This window comes from Gorilla gorilla, chromosome 8, assembly GCF_029281585.2.
Source record: "Gorilla gorilla gorilla isolate KB3781 chromosome 8, NHGRI_mGorGor1-v2.1_pri, whole genome shotgun sequence".
Taxonomy (NCBI): Eukaryota; Metazoa; Chordata; class Mammalia; order Primates; family Hominidae; genus Gorilla; species Gorilla gorilla.
Genome location: NC_073232.2, coordinates 36235507 through 36254331, shown reverse-complemented (window position 1 = coordinate 36254331; position 18825 = coordinate 36235507). Strand labels below are relative to the sequence as shown.

General features: G+C 40.0%; 1 protein-coding gene across 2 annotated transcripts in view; it reads right to left on the bottom strand.

The window, feature by feature from the left end:
• LOC115935973 (outer dynein arm-docking complex subunit 2-like) overlaps window positions 1-18825 on the bottom strand; it is a 130496-nt gene that overhangs the window by 84585 nt on the left and 27086 nt on the right. For both annotated transcript variants that reach the window (XR_010135166.1, XM_055353360.2), the window contains exons 2-4: window positions 18022-18227; window positions 15902-15997; window positions 8442-8589 (exon numbers count right to left, since the gene is read on the bottom strand). Coding sequence is in view for 1 of the 2 variants with exons in the window: in XM_055353360.2 (XP_055209335.2) it covers window positions 8442-8589; window positions 15902-15997; window positions 18022-18227 (450 nt within the window). In the remaining variant the exon portion in view is untranslated. The remainder of the gene's footprint in view (window positions 1-8441; window positions 8590-15901; window positions 15998-18021; window positions 18228-18825) is intronic.

Sequence of the window (18825 nt, the reverse complement as noted above, 5' to 3'; positions counted from 1 at the left end):
TTATTCGGCCATCTTGGCTCCATCTCAAAAATCTTATATATGTCTTGGCATGTGTATAGAACTCCCTATTAGTGCTATCAAAAATGTAAATGTGCATTCTCTTTGACTCAAGCAATTCCATTTCAAAGAATCCATCCTATAGAAATAATGCACATATCCAAAGAATATGTAAAAATATTAGCTGCAGTATTGGTTTGTAGTAACAAAAAGTGATTTGAGGGACAACTTAAATGTTATCAATAAGGCAATTGCTCAATAAATTAATGATATATACCTTTAATGAAATACTATGTAGTAATTAAAAGGAGTGAGGCAGATATGAAAGATCACCAAGACAGAATATTAAATATAAAAAGCAAAATGTAGAATAGTAGGATTTCATTTATGTATATAAATGATATATGTATATGTATATAAACAGAGAAATATCTGGAAGGGGCTTTCACTTTGCATGGCTTGAAGTTTTATATTAAGCACATATGAGTGTGCTATTTGTATAATATTTAAAGATTTTAAACACAGAAGGGAGTAAGGGAAACGGGAAGAATACCACGTGCTTCTGCTATGTCCTGTGTCACAGAAACATCAGCAGCCACAACCAGACAGCCACACCCACCCCGGGAGCAAGAGCTGGGAAGAACCACAGCCCTGCGAGAGAAATCTCAAAGGCCAATGGACCAAAAAGGGACATAGAGTTTAATATTTTTCCTGCAAAATGCAATTTTAGATAATGACAATAGATCTATAGAGAGATATAAAATGAAAAATCATTTATACCAAATCTTATGCCTCTTATTCACTCCTTAACGCATATACTAAAAATTCTTCAGCATGCAGGCTCTGTAACAGGCCATGAGTGAGTGTTTTTAAAACAGAAAGCAAAGCAGCCTAGCACATTATAGAAACTGGGAACCAGCCAGTACCACTACTCTTCTCCAATCTACTTAGCTTTCTCAAATGAATTTTAGGGGAAAAGCATATTTGAAGGAACAAAAATAAGTGTTGTTGCAAAAACATTGGGCAAGAAATTCCCCGAAAAGATCTACTACATAAAACTGCCTCAGATATCACAGTTCATGCCAATCAAAAATCTTATAAATAACTAGATGGGTATGTGTATCATAGCAGTATGCTCTAGCTGTGCTGGCTCATAGCACACGTCCATGAATAAACACATGAGTGAATGAATGAATGAATGAATGAATGAGTTAAAGCTTAAGGGAACTCCCCTGAGATTTTTAATATTGTCATTTTTCAGTCCTTAAGTTGACGTGGTAGTACAGTGCTAGCTAGTGGTCATATAAACAGTTATGAGTCAGTAGCATTGTGTTATCATACTGATCTAATTGCTTTACTCTGCTTTTTCTCCACACGTATTTACTTATGAATGCCAAGAGGCAAAGAAAGCTTAATGCTCAAGAATTTAAATACAGATTCCCCTTTGGGAATGACGGAGATGAGCCTCTCCATTTCTTCCACAATCTCCTTTATAACAAAAATAAAAGATGACAAATTCTTTTGTGGGCAATATAACCATACAAGTAACACACATTACCAATAATCCAAATACTTAAAATGCATTCATTTCTTACACTACAATATTTATGAAAACATAAATGCAGATTCTGAGTAGACTTTTTTTAGCTGATGGAATTTAAATATCTTATGATTTCAAACAGGCAATTTTAAAAAAATAGTCACAAAAGTTGTCCTACTCGTTTGTCACTGACTTTTTTAAGAAAGCTCAACCCACATCAATGTAGCAACACATGTACTAACTTAAAGAATGTTTTTCAGGAACATGGTACTCATTTGCCTTTCTAACTACTGGAGTTGATTTGAGTGGATGAACAGTGACCATCGTTTTCCATTTTTGAAATACTCTTTTTAACAAGAATAACTCTGTGCCATCACGTTCTTTTCCATTTTTTTTTTTAAGTAAAGACAGCAGAAGAGCACCGTCTAATATGGCCTTCCAAACATGAATACTGAGTTCCTTTATGGGAAGGGCTCCCTGTTGACTCTCACTCAAATGAAGAAATCCAAACAAGAGAAAGACAGGAAGATACAACAGCAAGTTCTGCAGGCCTCCTGGGTCCTGAATTTCTTGACAGTGGAACCGAACAACCAGGCAATGGGCAATAAAGATAGAAGCCTGGACTCAGTCCCGGCCCGCAGCTGCCTTCTGTGTGGCCTGGAGCAAAGAATTTCTCAGCTTTTCCACCAATGAAACAAGGATCAAACTACCTGCCACTCCATACCCAAAACTCAAGTAATGGGAAAGGAATTGAATTAACTGTAATTGATTGCAAAGTACATCAAATTCCTACAACAAAAACTCACACAACTTCCAATTACCACTCGAAAGCACTCTTTAACCCCAGGGGTGTGTGTGTGTGTGTGTGTGTGTGTGTGTATGTGTATGTGTATGTGTTTGTGTGTGTGTGTGTGTGTTTAATCAGTTTACGTAAGATCATTAAGGAACTGAGCCCCACAAATGCAGTCTTTAACAAAGGTTTTCAAGTCTGAAAAATGTCCTTGCCAAGAATCCACCTCCAGAGAAGAAACCCAAAACCTACCAGGGAGAGAGCTCTGGGAGTCCCTTCTGAAGTTGGCAGCCCGGTGGCATTTCTGATGTGAATGTCTTTTAGATGCCACTCAGGAATAGAGTATTGACCACTGCTAAGCTGGGATCCACCAGGCATCTGGTGGCCTGAAAATTCTCAATTTATGGTTACAGAGCAGAAGCATGGCAAGCAATGTGGCTCATGTGAAAGGTGAAATCAACGCCAGTGTTTGATGAATTTGATGATATAGGACAAACAAATTAGGCTTATGCTACCCCTCACCAACCCGTCGTGGGTCAGGGGTGAGGATGAATGTGTGGTAATGGCCATCCTTTCTACCAGTGTAACCCCGTTGTCACTGTCTTCTCATCCCTTCCCATTAGATTCACTTGGCACACCACCTGCTGCTGGATTCATCTTTCCAAATCAATGCTTTCATCATCCCTTTCCCCACTCTCCCACCTGGACTCTGATCAAAATCCCAGGTACAGAAGCTGGCATCCCACAGGGAGGAGGTACACGTGGAGAAATGGCCCTGGGAATGAGCCCTAGAGGCCTCCATCATTGCAGCAAGTACTCAGGAATAAGACAGGCTGGATGAAGCATTTCAGAGTATGGGCAGATATCCAACTGTGCTTGCCAATGTAACCCTTCATGAGCCTAGAGCTGGTGCCTGGATAATACGGGCATCTTACCCTCTAGTGACAGCTCTAGGAAATATCGTCAAGGGAAAGAAAGCATAATTCTAGGCCCAGCCTCTGAAATGCCTCTAAACTACCAAAAACCTGACCAACCAACCATGTTCTTGGCATTATTCTAGTCTTCTCAGTTTCTTCTTGGATTTACTGATCCTATAAGTGTTAAATACTATATCCACTCTACCTTCAATCCACATTGAAATGGATTTCTTTTTTGTTTTTTTGTTTGTTTGTTTGTTTTTGAGATGGAGTCTTGCTCTGTCGCCCAGGCTGGAGGGACGTGGCACCATCTCGGCTCACTGCAACCTCTGCCTCCTGGTTCAAGAGATTCCCCTTCCTCAGCCTCCCAAGTAGCTGGGACTACAGGTGCATGCCACCATTCCCAGTTAATTTTTTGTATTTTAGTAGAGACGGGGTTTCACCATGGTCTGGATGGTCTCAATCTCCTGACCTCGTGATCTGCCCGCCTTGGCCTCCCAAAGTGCTGGGATTACATGAAATGGATTTCAACATGTTTTTGACTTTGGGTCCAGAAATTCTTTTTCATTATAATGTGTATAAAATGCAAACCTACTTATAATTATGACCTTTCAACATTTTACCCCACTCTACTGCAGAATACCCATTTGTATGAATTTATAACATAGAGTACTTGTAACTAATATTTATTTCCACATTTCCAAACAAAGAAAATATCCTACATCCCTTCTCGTATTTCACAAAGGGGCTCTCCACATACCTTATTTAGAAATGAGCACGATTTTGCTGAAGTTTTAGAGAGACTCATAGATTTAGTATGGAGCATAGAGACATTAACAAACCATCTCCTTTAATCGCCGGAAGTGATCAAAAGCAAGACATTTTCCTTGCAAGATTTTAAAACAATCTTGGCCAAGGGAGAAAATAATATCCATATAAAGTCAGCAAATACAGCAATCAACTAGTATGTCTACAAGAAAGACGGCAGGAAAAGCAAGAGAGAGGGATGCAAAAAAAGTAGGAAAGAAGTCAACAGCAGAAGGAAAGACAGGCTCAGAGGCAGGAAGAACTGCTTTCAGGGGGCTGAGAGTGAAGAACAGCAAAGCCCTGCCACTAAGAAACCTCGCCCTCACCCCTTCGCACCATCGGGGCAGAGGTAGGGAGGCGAGCCTGTGCACATTAGCAAGATGCCCTGCGAGATACAGCAATAAATTTAATGTGGTCTCTCTACTCAAGAAGTAGGTAGTAAGACAGACAACCTGAACCATCAGGATAGCAGAAAGCAGAAAACATAAGTGCTTATCAGTAAGGTAGCTGAAAAGGGGGTTCCTTACTTCCTTTAGAATTAGGGTACAGCATCATCAGCTATGGGGGAGAGAAGAAGCTGGAAGGTTGGTGAGTAAAAATGTGATACATTCATTAATTTAAAAACTAAATTGTGTTCAAAAAATCCAGATGAAAAGAATATATACATATATAAAACTTGCAGGTTGAAATTAACATATGTCAAACCAAATAATTAAATACAAACTATTTTGATGTGCCAAGATATGAGCTCATAGCTCTGGACAAATAATAAGCTATAGTTCATTGACCTGTTTGGGTATTAAAGAGCTCATTAAATCTCTTTTTTTTCCCCAACAATCACAGACATTACTTAGAAAATGGTAAATAGAAAGTCAGGTCGACATGAACATTTCTCTGCTAGCTTAAATCTACATTTAAATCATAATTTCATAAATTAAAATGTTAAGTGTATTTATTTTGAGATTGCCTAGAGACATTCAACTTTGCATTTCATAGACTTTTAGTATCATTTTATGTCTCCATATAAAATATTTATCTGTGTCGAAAACCTTGAAATCATTTATAGATATACTTTTCCTTTTATTGGCTACATGAAGAATATTTACCTGTGGGAACTATAAGAATTCCAAGCAATTTACTGTCTGGCCAAGAGTATCACATTTGCACATGATTTATTGATGAATAACTTGTGCAAATTTAAGTAGCACTTCATCAATAAATGTTTTTTTTAGCTGTACTGGGACAGAAATACTGCATCTCTTTTTGGCCTAATGCTACCTGGACTTATCCTAAATAGTTGAAAAACTCAAGACAGTTATCCAGTAATTAGGCTATTATGAGAAACTCTCTTTGCCATGTTCACTGGGAGGATATTATTGAGGCTGTTCACTCTCTCACTCTGTGCCTGCCCCATTAAATCCTAAGGGAGAAAATTCTTTCTGCTCTTAGCACCAGGATCAGTTATACTCACTGGCAACTGGTTTGTTTTTATTTTAAGACGTTGAGAGACTTTCCCTCCCTGTATTAACTCACTCTATCTCCCCCCTTTTATTGGTTGCTAGAGAACTGAAAGTAAAAGTTGAAGGCCACCTGCACGGGTCAGTTAAGTCTCCATGCCACACATTTGCTACAATAATAATAAGCAATAGAAATGATTATTATTGCCAACAGTTACTACTTTGTGCTAAGCACTTTACATGTGTTGTATTTCATTTAACATTCTTAATAATCCTAATATAAGAGAACTTTTATTTTTCCATCTTCACCAGTGAGGAAACTGAGGCTTAGAGGGGTTAGTCAACTCACCCAAGGCCATTGAGTAAGTGGCAGAATTTCAACTCAACTGGTCTTTCCAACGTCAAAGATCGTGCTTCTAATTACTCTGGTATTCTGCTTCCTGGCCCATCTTTTGCTTCTGCCATTTTGACTCTGTTTCCTTTTGCTAATGAAATAAAGATAATGGACCAGGACTCCTGGGAAAAACTCAGGCCTCTCTTAATTCATCTTCTGAAAGGCTATGTCTTGGACGGGTGTAGAGGCTCATGCCTGCAATCCCAGCACTTTGGGAGCCAAGGTGGGAAGACTGCTTGAGGCCAGGAGTTCAAGATCAGCCTAGGAAAGAGTGAAGGGGAGGAGAGGAAAGGAGAGGAAAGGAGAGGAAGAAGGGCGGACTATGTCTAAGCCTCAGTCACCCTGTCTAGAGCTGCCCGCCTGAGAGAGAGAGTGGTGTTGGCAAAGTTCTCCACTGCCAGTTTTGTTTTTTTCCCCCAGATGACATGCTTTTTAGGAGTCCAGGAGAGGCAATTACAGGAGGCCCTGGGGTTCAGTAAAGATGCAGAGGCACTGTTGCAAGGGTGTCCTAAATGTCCCAAGGCTGGACATGGTCGCCATGTGTGCCAGGCGGGACCTCTGTGTTGAACTATGTGGTTTGTGCACAAATACTCCTGCCAAAGGTGAGTGCAGAAGCGTGTGGCCTGAATCTAGCCTGTGCTCCATGCTAGTGTTTCCAAATTCCCGACAGGTTAATCTTCAAGATTCAGGAATATACAATCAAAATTCCTAGGAATTTTCATGAGTTCCCAAAATTATATTATTCTGTATTTTTCCTAACATTTCATTTACATGTCTTTAAATAATAATGAATGCCTATAATAATAGTGAATCATTTCTATCATAATAAACAGTGAATCATTTTTTGTGGTAGAGTTATGCTAAAAATTTCAGAGGTTTTCTGTAAAAAAACTTATGTAATAAATGCATGATTTATTATTATGAGCCAAAATATGTGACATAATTATATACTGCAACAACATGTAAAAACAATGTGCACCTGATATAGGAATTTCATAATATGAAACACTAAATGAGGGAAACATTAACACAAAATAAATGCCAAATAAAAAACATTTTAAAAACTGACAGATGCCATAAAAATATTTAATATTTATGAAGTATCACGCTTAACATGAAATTTTAAAACTCACAAAATATTAACTGTTCTCTCCAGTAGTCTAGAGGTTTGTTTCATGACAAACAGTCCAGACTAAAAAACAATATTTTTCATTTTGCATTGATGTTGGTAAAATCATTAAAAGCCTGCCAAAAGGATCTCCAAGTTGAGCATTAGGGCTTGTTTCATATAAGCTCATGTCCTTTTTGAAATACAAAATTTTATTTATTTTACTTTTTGAGATGGAGTTTTGCTCTTGTCACCCAGGCTGGAGTGCAATGGTGCGATCTTGGCTCACTGCAACCTCCGCCTCCTGGGTTCAAGCAATTCTCCTGCCTCAGCCTCCCAAGTAGCTGGGATTACAGGCGTCCACCACCACACTCAGCTAATTTTTTTGTATTTTTAGTAGAGACAGGGTTTCACCATGTTGGCCAGGCTAGTCTTGATCTCCTGATCTCAGATGATCCACCCACCTCGGCCTCCCTAAGTGCTGGGATTACAGGCGTGAGCCACCACACCCAGCCAAAATACAAATTATTTTTAATTGACAAAGAATAATTGTGTATTTTTGTGGAGTACAATGTGATATTTTGATAAATGTTTACACTGCAATGATTGAATCAAGCAAAGCCACTGGCAAATGCCCTTGGTTGATTTGACCAAAGACATGGAAAAGCAGAAAGAAAACATGAGTTGAGTCAAATGCTTTTTCACAAATACTCTGGACGTCGGCTTTACACAAGGCCTAGATATCATCAATACTTGCTATCTGACGTCAGAAATGAATATTAATCTCGGTTTTGGTGAGCCATTCCCCTTGCCCTCCTGCAAATTCAAGTACTTAAATACATTATGTGGAAAATTATTATGTAAAATATTCTCGTATATGCTATCTGACTTGAGAGAAATGAAAATGAACCAATCCACATTATAAACACCCACAATGTCTCAGAAACCACGCTGTATGTTTCAAGTGTGTTTTCTTAAACTTCATAATAGTCCTTTAGTACAGGTATATTAATTTTATTCCAAGGGTTGAGAAAATTAGGGCTCAAAACTGTAACGTTTCAACAGCTACGTTGCTAGTAAGTGAAACAGCCTGGAGTTTAACCAAAGTCCGCTTTAAAAATCCATGTTATTTCTTCCACACCATACTACAAATCATAAAATGGCAGCAAGTCTCAGTGTCAGCTGTTTACCATGCGCACTCCCCAGCCAGGAGAGAGGGTTGGTACCAGGCAGCCTGGTTGCTCCATGAGCATGAATCTTGCATCCTCAGGGTAATAAGACCTTCCCCCTGCACACACTTAGATAAAACAACAGGAATGCTTACTACTCTTATTTGAAAGAAACGTAAAGTAAACTTGGAAGCAGCATATACATCCTTGGGAAAGTATTTTAAATGAACATTGCAAACATACTACCACAGGCCTTTCTTACCTTTAAATATTTCACCAGCTTCTGAATTTGCCAATATTCTGATGGCAAATCTGCACTTGCTTCCTGACGATGGTTAGGTGGTTCTTCATCTTGCTCAGTTTCTGAGGAGCTATCGCTAACAGTTTCCTCAATCTTTTCAGCACTCTTCCTAAGAACAATAACAACACACATACACATGTAAGCTATAGTGTGGAGATGGTTATAATCATATTTTGGCAACATGGGCACAAGCAATGGATCAGATACCAACACCTGCTGAGTTCTAGTAGATCTCTGTTAAGATCTACATGAGGCCAGGTGCAGTGGTTCATGCCTATAATCTCAGTGCTTTGGGACGCTGAGGTGGGAGGATCACTTGAGGCCAAGAGTTCAATGCTAGCCTGGACAACATAGCAAGACTCTGTCTCTACAAAAACAAATTTTAATTAGCCAGACATGGTTGTGCATGCCTGTAATCCCAGCTACTCAGGAGGCTTGACGCAGGAGGATCGCTTGAGCCCAGGAGTTTGAGCTGCAGTAAACCATTATTACATTATCATACCACTGCACTCCAGCCTGGAAGACAGAGCAAGACTCTCTCTCAAAAATAAAATAAAATAAAATAAAAAGGAACTGCATGAGGTGAATAAACCTGTCTCTATTGCAGGTGCAATTGCTCTGGGTGCAATAATCATAATAAAGAAAACAGTGGGAAATAAACAAGGGTATTCAGTGAATGTCTTAAGGCTGCACTTTTCAATAAGACTGCCACTCATTGCATGTGGTTGTCTATAGTTACAGATATTTGAACTTATTTAGCTAAAATTAAAGAAAATTAAAAATCCAGTTCTCCAATCACACTAGCCACATTTCAAGTGCTCAATGGCCCACGTGTCTCGTGGTTACCACACTGGACAGCTCAGATATTGACTATTTCTATTATTCCAGTAAGTTCAACTGGGCAGTGCCACAAGGCCCTAAAGTGAAAGAGTCTCTTTTACCAAAGAGAGTCAATATTCAGCACATCCCTCCATAATGCCTACACTGAAGTACTTGCAAGGGCACAAGGTGCCAAAGAACAGCAATAACATGAACATAATCAGGTTCAGGACCAAAGAGTTAACCACCAACTCTGAGAGACATTACCATGCAAAGTGTTGAGTTCCACAGAAGTACACCACATTCTATGGTTTGATGCATGGACAACAGTATTACAAGAGCCTTCTGGAATCCAATATATGCCCCACGTCCCTGCAGAGGTCCCTCATGCACATGCACACTCATCACACCAGCTTGTCTCCACCTCCCACCGCCAGATGCCAGGTTACTGCCATTGGGTCACCAAATCCACAGTGATGTCTCAGGAACTACTCATCCATCACTCACATGTGCAGAGGTGCTGAACCCAGGATATTTATCCTGATATTGTTTCCCACATATTCCTCATCTCACAGGACAGAAGCAAACTTTTAAATCTTCTAGCCATTTTTAATATTAAATAATACCAACAGCAGCCACCAGTTTTGTCTAGGTTGGTCTATTTTGTCCTAGGTACTTTTTTTTTTTTTTTTTTTTTTTTGTGAGATGGAGTCTCACTCTGTCGCCCTGGCTGGAGTGCACTGGCACGATCTTGGCTCACTGCAACCTCTGCCACCCGGGTTCAAGTGATTCTCCTGCCTCAGCCTCCTGAGTAGCTGGACTTACAGGCACGTGCCACCACGTCTGGCTAATTTTTTTATTTTTAGTAGAGACAGGGTTTCACCATGTTGGTCAGGCTGGTCTCAAACTCGTGACCTCGTGATTCTCCCGTCTCGGCCTCCCAAAGTGCTGGTATTACAGGTACGAGCCACTGCGCCCAGCCTGTCCCAGGCACTTTATATTTATTATTTCTAAACCTCACAACCACTTTGCAAAGCAGGCTCTATCATCCACATTCTACAAGCAAGGAAACCTCAGAGAAATTAAGAGGAGAAAAAAAACCATTCACTTTGAAGGATCCAAAATTACTTAAAATATGACTCTTGCCAATCACATATTAAGATGTCCTTAAATATCAAAGTCACAAAGTCAATGACCATTATAGATCACACAAGTCCACAATACTTTTCCTCTAATTCTGAAATCGAAAAATCTCTGAAAACTGATTTTTTTTCCCCACTGGACTTAACTTGTTGCTAAAGACTTATATGAATTGATACTAGACTATTTATGGTCTTTATTCCTCTCATTCGGTGTGAATATTCATGTTTCACTACAGAAATGCTCATGTTTTTGATTATAGGGTATTGGCTCACACTCCAATAGAGGTTATCATATAATATATATTATATGAATTTCATTACCCTTTTTTAAAGTGAGTTTTTCAGAACCGCATGCATTTGGCCACGAGAGTTCAGGACAACAGACTGTGGGTTAAATGTCTCATTTTAATTCACTCAACAATCTATGAGGTTGTTATTACTCTCATTATAGAGACAATGAGTTAAAAATAATTTGGGCCGGGTGTGGTGGGCTCACACCTGTAATCCCAGCACTTTGGGAGGCCGAGGTGAGTGGATTGCTTGAGGTTGGGAGTTTGAGACCAGCCTAGCCAACATGGTGAAACCCTGTCTCTACTAAAAATACAAAAATTAGCTGGGTGTGGTGGCATGTGCCTCTTGTCCCAGTTACTCAGGAGGCTGAGGTAGGAAAATCACTTGAACCTGGGAGGCAGAGGTTGCAGTGAGGCAAAATTGCGCTACCGCACTCCAGCCTGGATGACAGAGCAAGATTCTGTAATAATAACAATTTGAACAAAGCTCCATGGTTAGTAAAGTGGCTGTGTTAAAACAAATACTCGTAATGAGAGCTGTTCATCTTGGTTCCTAGAGGAGCTGGGGTAGTCATTTAACTTGTGCGTGCCTCGGTTTCCTCACCTGCAAATTGGGGATGATAACAGCAGTTAGTATGTAAAAAGCTTATAACAGTGCCTGGCATACAAAAAGCATGAAATACGTGTTAGATAGTTCTGTATTATCATGCATATTCATTCACCACACATGCATGGAGGGCCTGCTGGCTGCCAGGTATCAAGGGAATGCTATTGAAGAATGCTGTATTTCAGTATCTTTGTTAAACTCCAAGGAAAAGCTGTGGTTTTGTTTTTGAAGATCTGATCTGTTTTCATCTTAAGGACCACATAAATTAAGTAACTGGTTAGGTTTTTGTGTTTACCTCGATCTTCAGCAAGAACAGAATCAAATCTGTGGTCTATGAGTAATTATCTAAGTTCCCCTTATTTTGTAGCTCAGTACCTTGTCCACTTTGGTCACCATCAGAAAATTTTTATTTCGTGTTTTCTTGTAGTGTCTTAGTAAGTTCCATGAAGGCAAGGACCGTTTCTGTCTTTTATACTTTTTATACTGTCTCCTCTAGCACAAGAAAGGCAGTCAGTAAATAATTGCTACAAGAATGAATAAATTAAAGCAGGTATGAATAAGTGAATGAACAAAATTCAGTCTAGGTTAAGATTTTGGAAGAAGGGTACTTCTGGTGATAATTCCAGGAAGTGGTAGTAGCAGCAGCTTGATGGAGAGGAGGCAACAGTCAGTGAGACTGAAACCAGGGAGTGCACAGGCCAAGATTTGGTACTGGTTTTCCTCCTGGGGTTTCAGGTTTTTCGAGATGATGATGGGACATAGAACGAAAGTGATAGTGAGTCAATGTCAAAATTGTCAGTGACAATGGATCCATAGAAAACAGCAACCAGGAAAGACAGAGGGTTACATCAGCCTCATAGAAAAGGAGATCTAATCTGAAGAGTAAGGTAGTTTGAAGCAATAAAGAGATTTCTGCCTACGGTCCCCATGCCCTGTGGTTACACAGAGCCTAGGGAAAAGAAGATCTGAAGGAGAATCGCTGCTGTCATGGAAAAGTTTCAATAAATGCAAGAAAGGAGAGAGTGGAGGCTTAGGTGCATAGGGTGAGGATATAAGAAAATTCATTTCCTTGTAGTATGAGGTGGGGGCAAGGAAAAAAACGTAGAAGAGAGAGCAAAGTGGAAGAATGATTCATTTGGGCTATTGCAGAGCAAGATAAGGAGGAGAGTCCAGGAGGAGACAGGACTCATTCGAGTTTGCATTTAGAGTGGTGTCTGTGGGAAAGATGAACCCAAGGACCCTGCCAGCCACCCCCTGGAGTAGTGTATTCATTCTGGGCTCCCATTAATCTTTAGAAAACATATCTGGGTCCCCAGTAATCCATAAAAAGGTTACTGACACCCTAAACAGTGCAAACCTGGAGTGAAATCAACCAGGGCTGAAAACAGGCCATCTGCAGATGTTTAACTTGGATTTACAAAAATAGGATTAGTGGAATCACGATCATTGTGGTCTAATTATAAAAAGACTTATGAGAAAGTACACTTTATTCCTCATCACTCTAGAAGTTTCTAACTCAACATTAAGCTCATGGGCAAGGACTAGTCCATTTAAGCCTTCATGCTCATATGAATTCATTCTCATTTTCTTTGTTTCTCTCCCTCCTCTCCTCTCTCCAACTCCCAGTGGGTTCTCATCCATAAAAGTCTTTTCTAGTCTATTCCATTTCGGAGCATAGAAAGAGGATGGGCAATTTTTAAATTTTATTAATTTGTAAGGTTCCATGATTTTCTTAATTTCTTACAGTTTTTTTGGCACAGAGAGCCCCCAATTTCTGCACTTCCAAAAGCCAATTTGTGTGTAAAACACTATGATTATGCTCTCTGGACCCTGGAAGAGGGAAAGCCTGAATTCAAGCATCTGTTCCCATTTAATGAGCCACCTGAGTGAAGTTTCCAGTAGATCAGGTCTATTCAAGAAGTGACTTAAACTTAACTCAAAGATTCCAGATTGAAGCATATAGTAGAATAAGCCTAAATTCTTTGGGGAAAGCCTAAATTTACCTTCCCTTAGTCTAACAAGCTCCTGGAGTTGAGGGCAGAGTGAATTAGGTCTACCCAATCACTCCACAATCCCATTTTAAAAAGCAGTGCCCCAAAGAAAAGCTTTTTTTTTCTAATTGATGAATCCTTTGATAGCTAACTTTAAAATGCTTTTCCTATTTGATATGATTCTTTCCAATCCTGTTCCATGGCAACTACATATTCAGGAGTTAAAAAGAAGCAAGTGTCAACGTTGAATTGATCTACAAACTCCACCTTAAGAAATACTTCTCTACCACAGAATTCTATCCACTTAGGCAAGATTAGACACAGAGAAATTTCATTTTTATCATTGAGTAATAGCTGTTGCTTAGATATGTTACAACTTTACCTTATCTACTACCCTGAAGCTCTCTAACTCACTAAAAATTGAAATACTTTTGGCCCAATATCTATTTCAGGAAAGATAAAGTAGATATACTTTTCCCTATTTCTCCCACCAAGCACAACTAAAAATCTGGATATTGTATATAAAACAAACATAAGGTGACTCTGAAAGGTAGAGCAAAAAAAGGGGACTACCTAGGGATCTGAAAGACCTGTGGCTCAACACAGCGGTGCATTCCCTGGGTTTTCTTTTTGTCTCATTCTTCCTAGACTGGGTACTGGAAAAGCCAGCAAAGCAGAAACTCCAGGGGGTGCAGGCAAAAAAAGGACCTAAGAAAGTCCTGCTCTGTCTAATTCAAAGGGCCAGAAAAGGAAAGCCTAATAAGACAGAAAATGTTTAGACAACAAATGATCTATGTCAATCAAGACCACACATAACAGCGTGGCCCAAGTCTACCTCTTATAGCAAAGGCCAAGTGAAGAGCCTAGGGCTCTACCTTTATCAGACTGTAAGAAAGCGCTGCAACCCACCTGCTGGGGTGGCCTCAGAGAAGGCCTGACAGGGAGTCAGATGCTCACTGCCTCGTGGCAAAAATGAAGTCACTTATCCGAACTGTGATATCAGCAGAGCCCACTGACAAAGTAACCAAGGACTCCCCCGTCACACTGTCCGGCTGGTATCAGCAGAGGCATAGGTGGAGCATGAACTCCCACTACCCTCCAGAAATAATGAGGACTCCCTTGCCTGACCCCCCAGGCATCAGTGAAGGCCTAGGGGAAAACCTACTATTTCCATTCCTCACCAGCCTGGGGAAGCAACACATACCTAATCCTAAATATGGTGGCAGAGAAGGCCTTCTAAAATATAAGACTTAGGCCGGGTGCAGTGGCTCGCATCTGTAATCCCAGCACTTTGGGAGGCCGAGGCAGGCAGATCACTTGAGGTCAGGAGTTCAAGACCAGCCTGGCCAATATGGCAAAATCCCGTATCTACTAAAAATACAAAAATTAGCCAGGTGTGGCAGGGCACACCTGTAATCCCAGCTACTCGGGAGGCTGAGGCAGGAGAATTGCTTGAACCCAGGAGGCGGAGGTTGCAGTGAATCGAGATTGCACCACTGCACTCCAGCCTGGTGACAGAGAAAGACTCTGTCTTAAATAAATAAATAAAAGACTTAAATAAGGTCCAAGGTCTCATAATAACCAAAATGTCTACATTTCAACTAAAAATTATTTGTCATACCAAGAATGGGGAAGATCTCATCTTAAATGAGAAAAGACAATTTTAAAATGCCAATATCAAGGTGATGAAGAAATATGAATTATCTGACAAAGATATGAAAGCCACCATCATAACAATATTTCAACAAGCTATATGAACATGCTTGAAACAAATAAAAAAGTAGAAAGTCTCAGCAAAGAAATCGAAGACAGAAAAGAAAAACCAAATGGAAAATTTTGGAACAAAAAATTATAATAAGTGAAATTAAAAACTCACTGAATGGAATTAGTAGAAGAATAGGACAGAAGAAAAAATAAATGAACTTGAAGACAGAACAACAGACTTGGCTCAATCTGAACAACTTAGAGGAAAAAAAAAAACTGAAAAACAATGAATGCAGCCTCAGGGACCTGTGAGCTTATAACAAAAGCGCTAATATCCACCACTCTGAAGCTAATAAGAGTGTCTAACCCTTATCTTCGAGACATGTCACTTTTTTTGTCAAAGTGGAAATCAAGTAAGAAGTTTACTAGTTGGCCTCATATTTAATTTTTAATTGTTTTCATTAGCAGTAACATACACCACTTCACAATTGGCAGTCTTTTGTGATCAGCAAAGGGAGGCTCAGAAAGATGACATAACTTTGCCAGTACATGATTGTTCAGAGGCAAGACATCAGTTAGGAGCCCAGTGTTCCTAAACTTAGTTCACTGCTCTTTGCATTAAATACATTTCTTTTCCCACAGTCAACTAATGCTAGTAAATCACTGTATTTTGGGTAACTGCATTAGAAGAATATCTTGAAAAAGTATTTAAAGAAATCCAGCGTGACCACTTTTACTAACATTCCTAGTAACCGTCAGTGTAAACATCTGGGGACCCTAATAGGAAGAATGCCATTAATTTGCATGCTCAGTAGCCCACTGCGTGAGGGTGGCTTTAGGGAACTTGTCTTGCTGACCAGAAACATACCGAAGTAATTGTGCTCTTCCGTGTGAAACAGATGGTCTTGGTTTTTCAAGTTTTCCTGTGTGTTTGTCCTCTTGGATTTCTTTTGCTGAGCCTTTGCTTTAAAAAATACATACTAATATATTAGCTTTATTGCTTTATGCTAATTAATAAAAAATAAAAGATGGCAATGTAGATATATACTCCATTATTTCCATGTGCTCAAATGATGTGTGTTCCTGACAAGAGTTCCAGCCTCATTCTGACACTCGGAGCTGTCTCTTTCACTCTTTCAGCACAGCCCTATGTTTTACATATTGAAGAAACTTTCTGTCCAGCACCTAGGAACAGGTCTTCACAGGCTGCCACTGTTGGTGTGAATCCTGCACCCAATGCCTTCTACTCTAGGTACGGATCACCCCCAATTATAGTTTTCTATTTTCTTATCTTCCCCACCCAACATTGCAACAGGGCCTGCACCTGGTTTTCCAGGTATTTGCAGGCTTTGCATAGTCCTTGGCATTCTGTGTTCTCCCTGGAATACCTGCTAAGGAATCTCATGCTTGAAAGATTAAGAATATGGAAAAAGCAATATTTTAAAACTCACTTGCCAGTTAACAGAGTTGCCCACGCATTTTTCATTTTCACATTGACTCTTTCAAACAGAGCCACAAAAGTCAAACACCCCAAAATTGATGAGAATCAATCAGAGGAGCCAGTGTCTCCCCTCTCCACATGACTCCGTTCTTCAAACAGCTCTCTGGGTTTGCTTCCAAAACATAATGACCCTGTGATTCCCAGAATCCGTGCAGGAGAAGGTCCCCGTGTGATCAACCAGGAGTCAGTTCTTAACCCAAAAATGGGACAACATAGAATATCACCTACAGGCCGCGACTTGTAAACTATTTGTTAAACTTTAAAAAGTGGGCTGGGTGCAGTGGCTCACACCTGTAATCCCAGCACTTTGGGAGGCCGAAGTGGGCGGATTACTTGAGCTCAGGAGTTTGAGACTAGCCTGGCCAACATGGCAAAACGCCATCTCTACTAAAAATACAAAAATTAGCCAGCCGTGGTGTCACACACGTGTAATCCCAGCTACTCGGGAGGCTGAGACAAGAGAATCGCTTGCACCTGGGAGTCAGAGGTTGCAGTGAGCCAATTCATGCCGCTGCACTCCAGCCTGGGTGACAGCAAGACTTTGTCTCAATAAATAAATAAATAAATAATGCTCAAGGTATTTCAAGACTGCCCCAGCATTTAAGTAGCATTGGCCCTCAATTTTTGCTTTGATGCCTGTTTATAGAGGGTCCTAAATGGCACTTGTTTTGTATATTTCATACATTCATTAAGCCAGTGTCCACTTTATATAGGCCCATTCATATTTTTGAGACTCTAGCCTTTTCATAGTATTAAAGTTCTGTTAGACATTATCTCTATGACAGTTTCCCTGACTAACTCCATATCATTTTCATCATTCCACATTCTCCCAGTGCTTACTTAACCAGGTCCCTACCATGACTTTTACATTTCTCCTGTGACTTCTCCATGTGTTTTATCATCTTTTCTGCATATTATTTGTCCCAACTCACCAACTATATAAAAGTGAATTGTGTTCTTCCCTTCCCCTTCATGGTGCTCCACACACAAACTCTATCAAATCTTTCTGCTTGGAATACAAAGAGGAGCAGAAAGGAATAAACCTGTACCTTGGAGGGACATGTAACTATCTACTCGGTATTTTTCTATCATGAAATAAAGTTCTGGCCGGACGCAGTGTCTCACACCTGTAATCCCAGCACTTTGGGAGGCCAAGGTGGGCAGATCACTTGAGGGCAGGAGTTTGAGAGCAGTCTGGCCAACATGTTGTAACCCTGTCTCTACTAAAATTACAAAAAAAAAAAAAAAAAGTTAGCCAGGCATAGTGGCACATGCCTGTAATCCCAGCTACTCAGGAGGCTGAGGCAGGAGAATCACTTGAACCTGGGAGGCGGAGGTTGCAGTGAGCTAAGATTGCACCAGTGCACTCCAGCCTGGCCAACAGAGCAAGACTCCATCTCAAAAATAAATAAATAAAGTTATGTGAAACATTAGGTGAATGTTGTTACTAAAGATGCATCTGAAAGCAAATGCAAATGTCTACATACTCTTTGTAATTAACAGTGGTCTTCCAGTTTAAGCTTGGTTCCCATTTCTTGGTCATTTGATTCCTCCAAAAATTAATTTGGTTCTTCTCCAGTGACCTCTTGCCTGAACCAGAAATGTCTTTGTGGAGGGCAGCTTCTTCTTCCTTCTTGGGGGCTTTGCCAAGCTGATCCTTTTCCTTTTGCTGGTCTTCATTGAAGCTAATCCCCTTTATTGAAAAAATGAGGATAATTTTTAATGATATCTGAATTATCTAGTGTTCTCTGTAGATTAATGCCAGTGGTAAATTCAGGAAAGGAAGTCTCGGATGCATCTAACTTGTGGTCCTTAGTAACAGCTAAATAAGGGAAATGTCAAGACTAAGGCTTCTGTTGGAGTTAGGTGGACAGTAACGTGATGTTCCTAAACTCACACACCTCTGCTGCAGCACAACAGATACAACAGCAGGGCTGGACCTGCTCATTCCTCACCACCACCAAAAAATTCAACCAAAACCCTCTATTGACTAAAACACATCATATTTAAATGGCTTGAACCAAAGATAAAGGAACATCTTGAAGGTAGACAGGTATGACATATTAAATACAGAGGAATGAACATAAGAATTTTAAGAGACCTCTCATCAGAAACACCGCAAACCAGAAGAAAAGAGAGTAACATCTTTAAAGCGCTAAAAATGAAAAAAAAAAAAACCATGTCGACCCAAAATTCTATACTAAGAGTAAAACAAAAATCTTTCAAAAATGAAAGCAAAATAAAAACCTTCACAGATGAACAAAAACAGAGAATTCACAGAAGCACAAACA